This window comes from Montipora foliosa, chromosome 6, assembly GCF_036669935.1.
Source record: "Montipora foliosa isolate CH-2021 chromosome 6, ASM3666993v2, whole genome shotgun sequence".
Lineage (NCBI taxonomy): Eukaryota > Metazoa > Cnidaria > Anthozoa > Scleractinia > Acroporidae > Montipora > Montipora foliosa.
In genome coordinates this window covers 61,127,259-61,136,706 of record NC_090874.1, presented here as the reverse complement: position 1 = coordinate 61,136,706, position 9,448 = coordinate 61,127,259, and the positions used below count along the sequence as shown (strand labels likewise).

At 39.0% G+C, this 9,448-nt stretch overlaps 1 protein-coding gene across 1 annotated transcript in view; it reads left to right on the top strand.

Moving 5' to 3' along the window:
* The window catches only part of LOC138008037 (major facilitator superfamily domain-containing protein 12-like), a 19,459-nt gene extending 14,397 nt beyond the window's left edge, over nucleotides 1-5,062 (top strand). Inside the window, exons 9-12 of the mRNA XM_068855212.1 lie at nucleotides 139-312; nucleotides 1,724-1,824; nucleotides 2,922-3,050; nucleotides 4,143-5,062. Of these exons, the coding sequence (XP_068711313.1) occupies nucleotides 139-312; nucleotides 1,724-1,824; nucleotides 2,922-3,050; nucleotides 4,143-4,164 (426 nt within the window). The 3' untranslated portion in view covers nucleotides 4,165-5,062. The remainder of the gene's footprint in view (nucleotides 1-138; nucleotides 313-1,723; nucleotides 1,825-2,921; nucleotides 3,051-4,142) is intronic.
* Nucleotides 5,063-9,448: the final 4,386 nt, after the last annotated feature.

Sequence of the window (9,448 nt, the reverse complement as noted above, 5' to 3'; positions counted from 1 at the left end):
GCAAAAATTAATCGGTGGGTTATAAGTTAAATTATCTGGATAGTTAGATTTGCCCGCGACGTAATCTACCTTAAAGAGATTATATCATGCACGTCTCTTATGAGATGATTTTCCTTTTTCTTTTTTAATCTGTTTTAGCGGTGTTTTACCTTTGCTGCTCTACTTGTTGTCTGCTCAGGAGTGATGTCTTATTTCATCACTCAATCCAACACAGTCATGATCTATCCTTCTGTTGTGCTTCTCGGGTTTGGATTTTCCTCGATGCTCGTTTGTTCCCTCAGCTTCGCAACAGAACTAATTGGCAAAAACAAGGTGAATAATGTTAATTTTGATCGGACGTTTGATATTATCGACGTTTTTATGAGAGGCATTATCTGGGGTTCGATTTAGCCGAACCAGCTAAAACCCACAATCACATTTATTGGCTGGAGTGCACATCCAGGTCTCAGCTTGATGTCCCCGCATTCCGGACTTCCCTCGCATTTTGCAAAGGCATGCAAACCCCACCCTCCAAACGATGTTAACATGACCCTCCCCCTCTTCCACCCTAACCAAAAAGAAAAAAAAAACTTATATGAAAGCTTTACAACGATAATAGAAACTCTTTGTTTCATTTATAACAAAAGAAACAAACAAAAACAAAATCAAGGGGGGAGGAGTGACTTCCCCAAAAACAGGTCTTTGAAAGATGTACTTGTTAGAGCAAAGCTCTGAGGTCTTTGAATTTCCTATTTCGACCAATAAGAGTCGTGTTTGGCCTGTCTATAGGCTTTTATAGATTGTGCTAGCATAATTTCAGGAATTGAAACTAGCATAATTTTCGCTGATTTTGGAAACCTAGCACTGCTAACATGATCAGTATATATTGATAAGCCTGAGACCATTTTTGTTCAATGTTTTAGCCGCATTCGCGGTTTGGTAACGGAGATGGAGCCTCCCAAGGAGGCTGGCAGTCTGGCACGAGATGACGAGAACGGAAGTTGCCAGATGGTGTTGGTCACAGTACGTTTCATTTGCAAGTTTGCCAAATGGCGTCAGCCGATAACTTGCAGCTAACTAGAGTTATAGAGAGACCATACCAGAACCAGAAAACATAGCCAGACACCGTTGTCTTAAGACCAAGAAAGCAGAATTAAATGCAATAGAAGAGGAGCTTGTAACACTAAAAAAGTATTGCTACACGATCGTGATACTTTTTTGGACTTTGCGGTTTCGCTCATTTTGCAAACGGAATAATTTTAAGAACAAGTGACATAATCGTAAAAAAAGGGGCACAATTTGGGCAAAAAATAGGCACTGGTAGTGGCTCAATATACTACTTTTACTAGCACAATCTATAAAAGCCTACCTGTCTACACTTTGAAACACAATAATTATTACAAGTTGTCTTAATGAGCTTTCAAAGACTTGTATTATATGCCCTCTGTCGCACCTTTTTTTTTTTTTCAACCTTCCATAAGCGGACACCTCTTGTAAGGGGACATTAACCCTTGGTCCCGCTGTCCCCTTACGGGACATTCAACTGTAGTTCCTTTGGAACTTCAAGCGATTTTTTTTCTTATTTTTGGATCAACGGAGAAGACCTGTAAGAGAGTTTACACAACCACTCAATCGAATAAAGGTCATTTTGGATTGCTGTTGGTTTTTTTCTTGGTAACTTTCGATGTACTCTTTTTACAATGCTTTCATCTTTAATGTATATATCTTTGTCTTTCAATTTCAGAAAAACTCTGGTTTCATATTTGCCTTCATGAGTTTGGTGTCATATGTTATTAGTGGGCCCCTGATTCTTATCGTCCAAAAATTATTTCCTGAACGAACGCCGTAAGTGAGAAATCTAGTTTTTTGTTTTTTCGTAATCCATAACCTAGGTAACAAAAGAGCAAGACGTGGTTTTCATGTTTCACTAATTGTTTTCTCAAAAATACATCTTGCATCCTAACTAAAATCAGGATTATCATACTTAAGAAGTGATTATTGGTCATTGTTGTGGTAAATAGATATTTAGAAGACGTATGATCGTTGTCTCACGATGTAGTCACTTAGGTTGACGTAGATCACGATGGGTATTAAATGACCACATAGTGGGACGTTCAAGTGATTATATGTCTTATCATTTAGAATTAGGAAGCTCATATAATCGACTACCGTTAAGTCCACTCGGATTTGTTTTCGAAATGTTCCCGACTTATTAACGACCTAAATACTACCGTAACGGCGACTTTGACGAAAACGTCACCTCAAAATAAGTTTGCACTATTGTTCAGTCTTCAGCGATTATTGCGTCTCGTACACATCGTACGACATAAACATAGTATTCTAAAATAACTTATGTACGAGCGGTTTCAGAGTAGGATCAGAGAATGAAACTTTCACATTTGTCTGCTCGCGTTTTCGTGAAAGCCTCTAATTTAGTGATTTCTCGCCGTTGCTGTAAAGAGTACCACAAAAATATTATGCTAAAATGTGTTCTTCACGTGCAGCAAGATTTTAACCATCGATATTATAGCTTTGTGCCGTTGTCCTTCCGTAGCCGTCTTTGTTTGTTTGTTAAGCTCCCTATCATCAGGGGGAGCCTATATCACCATTAATTTTAACCGGGAAAACTTATTTTTAGAAACAGGTTTTTCCCGCGAAAAGTATCACATTCTGCTCGACGCTGAGATAGCTCTGTTTTCATTTGCTTGTACAACAGTAGGCCTGCTGAATCTCCCAAGGGAGGCGTTCTATGATGAATAAATTTAATCTGGAAGGGTTGCCTCATAGGTCATTGAGTATGCGAGATAGAGGCTTCCTTTGATGATCACGAGCTCTTGCTATTATGTGTAGCGGCACCCCATTCATTTACTAGGCTAACATTCATCATCTCCTAACGTACAATGTTCCTCCTGCAGCTTGTTCTACTTTATGTTTGTCTTTAGAGGCAAGGATTGTCCAGATTGCGGGGATTATTTGCGTCTTGTATTTCCTTTCGTGGCCATTGCCCTCTCCACTGCAAGTTCTTTGATTGTGTTGCTGCTTCACTGCATTGATATGCTTCGAGAAAAGAGGTAAATCGTCTTCTTAGGGTAATTGAATGTCAGAGCGTATTTCGTAATTTTTTTAAAGATCTGAACACCGTTTGGTAGCTTTTTTGACATCCAGGAAGTGAAGCTCCAGAGCAGCTGTTTTGATCATCGCTCCAATCAAGAGTCAAACAAATGAAAATCAGTTTTTAGTTCAGCTCCCCCTATTTTTCCTTTTCTTCTTTTGGAGTGACATTCTTTTTCCACGACCTTCGCTGGGATTTTAAATTGCATAATCTGGGTCAGTTTTTTTGAATTTTGTTTTCTGTAATAACTAGCTGTTAAACTCAAAGATATAATATGACTTTACCCAGTCTTATTACTGTTTCTGCATGCCAAGTAATATTCCTTGTTTGCGCAACAAATGCTCCCGGAAGTATTCCTTCGGACGCCTTTAAGTGGCAGCTTCTGCAAGTACCGTAGCAGAAATTATGGAAAACAAATGAAACAAAACACAGAAAACTAAAAAACTCCAAATAAAGACTAATCCCAAGTGACCAAAAACACGATGCTTTCCGGTACCTGCGGAAAGACCCCTTAAAGTCTTCTCATATGTAGAGCATAAAGGTCACTTTGCTTAAATGACGAGTATAGAACTATCAAATATCACCTTTCGTTTTTCTTCACATTTCGAAAGTTCTAGAGCGGAATACTCGAAATTCGAAATTTTATGCAATCATTTCAAGCAAAAAACTACTTCTTTTGTACGGCAATATTTTCATTTCACAGTCCACCATTACTAACAGTTCTAAGAGATAAGCTGTCGGAGAGCTGGATCGAGGAGAATATGACGTCATTTACTCACTAGCTTAAAAATGCAGTGTGGGAATGCGGCTTAACTAGTATGTAGAACGCGAATTTGACAATCTGAAAACTGTCGTGCTGCATACTGATCAAATCAATGACGTCACTTTCTACTTCATTCAGAAAAAAAACAAAACAAAAACAAAAACAAAAAATACAAAAAATGAGAACTGATGTTTTTCATCGTAGTAGCTTTATAAACTTGGTAATCTAATCTCGTTAGAAACTGTTACTTCAGTTTATAGATAATCTTTAATATATTTTTTTTAATAGCTCCTCGACCAGTGAAGATTAAGGAAGTTCCTCGTCTCCTGAGCTAAGCTGTAGATCTTAACCAAGATAAGAGCTATTGAAGATTAATTTTTTTTTTTAACGAAGACATCAAGAAGAGTTCAAGCGCGAGAGAGACTCTGTCAAGCATACACTGAACAACTCCATGCGGCGATTTGCCGCGGATCTAGCGATGTTAAAGCCGAAGAAGCAGCAAGACGCGCAATCAACCAACCTTTCGAAATTCCATGTAATACTCTGCAAGAAACATGGGAAAGCGTGGGGTAAAGAAAAGAAACTTTATTTAAATGTCTAATCGCTTTTGCGCTGGAGGACTAATTGGGGACACTGTAAACTGAAATTATAAGCAATCATGAAACGCAAATCGAGTCAAATTCTGCGAGGTTGCTCGCAGACAATGACTATGTGCGTTTTTTGTTACTGGTCAGTCATAGCCTTTTGAGTAATCGCAAATATGCAAAAAAGTCTTCAAAGTATCGCAACTTTACTCAAAGCGAGAGATTGGTTTAGGTCTTCCTTTAATTCGTTGAGCGAATTAATCAAGCGAATAAGACAACCGACTCTTCTTTTCACGCGAGCAGCAGATTGAAAACCGATAGATCTTGAATGTACTTTTATTTACATATGCATACGAAATTCAGAGGCCTACTGATGGGGACACTGTTCGACCAATATTCGCTGAAAAGTCACTTTCCTTGTTGAAGCCAAAACTGGGTCATGACCAAGTAATTGAACTGATTGTTTACCCATTGTAACTATGCCTAGGTTCATGATAAACGGCCGTGAAAGTTGTACATAATAAGCCGAAGATTGTGTCAAGAATGAACATTTTTAGTTTTGGCATTGGTTCATCGTAGTTTTCGCTAACCTAAGAATTAATAAATTGAATAAAATTGCTTGAATGCAATCTTCATTGTATACTATAGCCCTTCATGTAACCACTGTACTATGTATGACCTACGCCGTATAAGCCACTGAATCTGGCCTTTCATTGCAATTCAGAGTTTATGCTAAAGAAAAGGCTGACTGAGAAGATTGCAATCTGCCTACTGCTAAATTCTAGGGTACGTGTTGCGATTCACCTTCATAGGCTTATAACAACTTCAACGGGATTCGAACCCATGACGTCCGTGATGTATGTGATGCCCGGTTCGAATCCAGTTGAATCCGCCTGAATTTTTCAGGTCAGTGTCTATAAGAGACACTTGCTTAAATTGTCAGAAGACAATAGGACATAGCATACACGAACTGAATAAATTTCATGTCGACCCGACTAACGGAAGTCAGGTCGTGATATGCGAAACGGAAGTAAACTAACGGTGCGCTGTGCAAAAAGTACGCTAGACATGTGTATGTCTCGTTCTTTAACACATCATAAGTGGGGCGACATAAGCTCGTTGAGAAACAAGTACGGTACACAGTCATTTTTATGCCTCGTTCTTTAACTCACGAAGGCCAGGGAAACAAGCTGATATAAGCGCACTGAGAAAGAACCTTTCCTATGCCACGTAGAGAGCACAGAGCTTCCTAAGCTGAGCCAAAATTAAGTCTCCAGATAACTCTACAAGACTTGACACTTAGATAAAACTCATTATTAGGACGAATGGTTGACATAAACTGTTAGCTTTTGACGAAAGGGGAAAACTGGCCAAAACGTTTGTTAAGTTTGTTGGTTCTCTACCTGCTCTGCTCTCTCGCAGCAACCCCTCTTTGGCATCGAGTCTGGGAACAATCCTAAGCCACATTGGTGGAAGGCGCGCGACTACTCTCACGCTCTGCTGTCACCGTAAAATCATTCAATCAAGGGACATCATTGCCGATGAGTAACAGGAAGCCAAAAAGGGAGAAAAAAGCTTGTAATTCTTACGAAAACCAAAACTTAAGGGGAAAAACTGAAGGAAAAAAAAACTCAAACCCAAAACAGATACCAGGACCAAAAAACTGAATTTTTGAAGCAACTCTACAAAAAAATGCCTACGACCGCCAAACCCAAAATCCCTACGTCCCCTCCTAGCTGAGTAGTTTTCTTTGGCAAGGTAACTCAACAGCCAAGAGCAAGAGGTATTGTAATAGAAAGTATGGACGCGTAATCTAAAGTTACGCTCGGCCTGCCAACTGGAGTTTTAATTTGCCCAAAGTGGTTTTATCAGGAACAATGGATCGGAGCTACTTAGCATGAAGAGGATAAACCAGAAGGTCCTCTCTCCGATGGTACGTCTCAAAGCTAAACCGAGTAGAACATTGTTATGCCCCGATTGTTAGTTTTGAGACCCTTTAATTGTAGCTGTTTCATTTTCTGCAGTTTGCTTTTTTCATGTTGCTCTTTTCGACCTACTTTAGTGCATTGCGCAGCGCTTGTTTTCCGTTTTTCTTTACAAGTAAGGACTATTGTAGGTTTCACTTTCGAGTTAGTGCTCTTGCTACCACGTTTCCTGTTTCTGAGCGACAGGAAAGTAGTATCACTAAATCTGTTGATAAGATTCTCTTGAGTGATCGTTTGGTATCGGCACCGGGGAGTTGGCCTCACTCGTGGGTAGGATTATTTCTGGTGGGACGGTTTTTGGTAATATTTTGAGACTCATGACGAAGTATTGCTCAATTTTAGTTGCCACGGCCCAGGATTGGGACTCCAAGTTTTATCTTTATCAATATTGTGTTAGGGAACTGTATTTTTGAGAGGCTAATTTGAAGCGACTGAATTATAGGGTACTGACGGATTCTCCGTATAGTATGTCTAATTATGTAGCATATTCGGATGCAAGCGCCACAGGGTGTGGTGCTCACCTGGATATTAATGCGGCGAGCAAGTTTTTAACAAGCAACGGGATTTAGAAGAACGTAGAAGGAGGGAGTTATCTGCCACACTGTTCGCTTTACATTCATTTTTACCCTTACTTATAAACTCTTACGTGAAGTGGTTTTCTGACAGTCAAATTTCTCATAACAGTATGAGAAATGGTTTACACGCTATTGCGCTGGAAAATTCTCAATGCTGCGCCAATAATGGTATAGAGGTAGAGGTCTAGTGGATCCCTCGCACTAAAATTGAGAGAGCTGATTATATTTGATTATTTGAGCTGATTATATTTGCTGATTGGCAGATTTCAGCCGATTGTTTCACGTCTTTAGAGGAAAGATGGGGGATTCATTCAATCAATCAATCTTTATTTGCCTCAGTACTAAATAATATAAACTTTAAAACATACAGTTAGTGGCGAGGAGACTTCCAAAAACCATAGGGCTTACGCGGAGAGGTCCCCCTTGTGATACGTGAATAAAAAATCAATTACAGCAAAAAAGGTGAGCGTAGAAAACGAAATGAAACGAGAAAAACATCAAACTGTTATGTCCATGGCTTCATAGTTTATGTTATTTGCTTTTATCTTAAAGTGGTACTATGATCAAAAAATCATTTCCTTTTTTTCTTCTGATTTTAAAAGCGTGTTCGCTTAACACCTAAGTGGCAAAATTTTGAGCTTTGAGTTTTATCCAAAGGCTGTTTATTTCGAGTGTAAGTTTTGGATTTCATGGTCCGCCATTATTCACTTTCAAAACAGGCCGATTGGACTTCAGAGGGTTGGATCTAGAGAAAATGATATCATTTACTCACTAGCTTAAAATTTCAGCGTGTAAACGCAATTTATTATATATGCAAAACACGGGTTGAAAAGTCTGAAAGCCCGAAACTCCCGTGCTGCATATTAATTAGGCCGTGTACACACGCATTACATTCTTAAACTAGTGAAAACTAGTGAGTGTTTGACGACAGAGCTGAAAAACGACTGCGCATGCGCCAGATAGGGAGCACAAATCGTGCATGAGACGCGAAGTGTCCATTTCGATCGTTTGATCTCGTCTTCTGCCTGTGTCACTTTATAACTCTTGAAGGTGTGAATTTTGGAAGTGAGATCGTGGTGATTTAATTTAAGAAGACACACCAGATCTGTGTAATATATTTGTGTGGAATTTTTGGGTCTTGAGATCCAAACCCAGTTAAACTTGTTTGGGAATATGCGCTGCAGAAACTAACCGAGGCTACGGTGAGTGTTCCATATTTGTTTTTGAAGCATGAAGTGTTCACAATGTTTGGTTCAGTTTGCACACTAGGGTATTGCCCATGCAATCTCTACAGTTTTCATCAACAAGATAATTTGGGCAGGGTTTTCTGAAATCACCTTTACAATCAATCATACATGTATTTACAATGCGTTAATTAAACGTAACATGTTCTAAGAGCATTATTTGAAAGTTGTCAACCTTCTCCTTGAACCAAGGCAGCAGTTCATTTAGAGTGCTGCCACTCTGCAATAGCCACTTAACCTCCTGACTGCCCCCTTAAAGGCAGCTGTCTAAAAGAAAACACCTTGCCAACTTGTGAAGTTGGAATGAACACAAGTACTGGCCAGAACTACACAGAAAATATTGAAGTTCTTTGTCCCTGTCTCAGGGCATTTCTTCAATGAAAAGGTAAATTGGTTGCAAGACTGGCCTCTGAGATTACACTCAGAAGAAGTTCTAGTTGCACAGTAGTGTGATCAATAACATTGTTTAATTTATTGCCATAGTGAGGCTTGATTACAGAATCATAAATACTTGCCCACCAAAATACCCTGTGCAATCAACTGATACACCCATGTTCGGGAGACTGTTGGCCTTTTAATTAATGGAACATCGATATATTAGGAAAAGAGCAATTTGTTAAATAAAAGTGCAAAGTCCAGGCCCTGCTTCCTGTTAATCCTAGGATTATTGACAGGGAAATACTGCTTCAAAGTGGCACCCGAGTGACTTAATTGTAGTCTAGCTTCCACAATCGCCAAATAATAATGATCTATCATTATTGTAATAATGCAACACACTTGGTGTCAACATCTATGTCAAAACTTGGAAGATGGTATTTTTCTTTCCCCCTTGACTGGCCATTATTTGCAAATCTATGTTCAACCCAACGTCCAAGGCAAAATTATGGCTAGACTCAAAAAATTTAAGAACATGTGTTAAGGCAAACAGTTAAGGGTCATTGGTTTATGTGTGGTTTATAGTATGTTTACATGCTTAGCTCATCATTTTTTCTTTGTCTTGGTTGTGTAATAAGAATGACTTTTTGTACTAATTTTCACAGCCCCCATAAAAACTGATATGTGCAGTTTCCTGTGTCTAGGAAAATAATAATATCATTATGATATTGTAGATTATAGCATTGTAATATGCATCTCATGGACAATAACATTCATTTTGGTTTTTTGTCCTTAGGGAGATGGATCCACCTGGTATTATTTGCGGCAGTT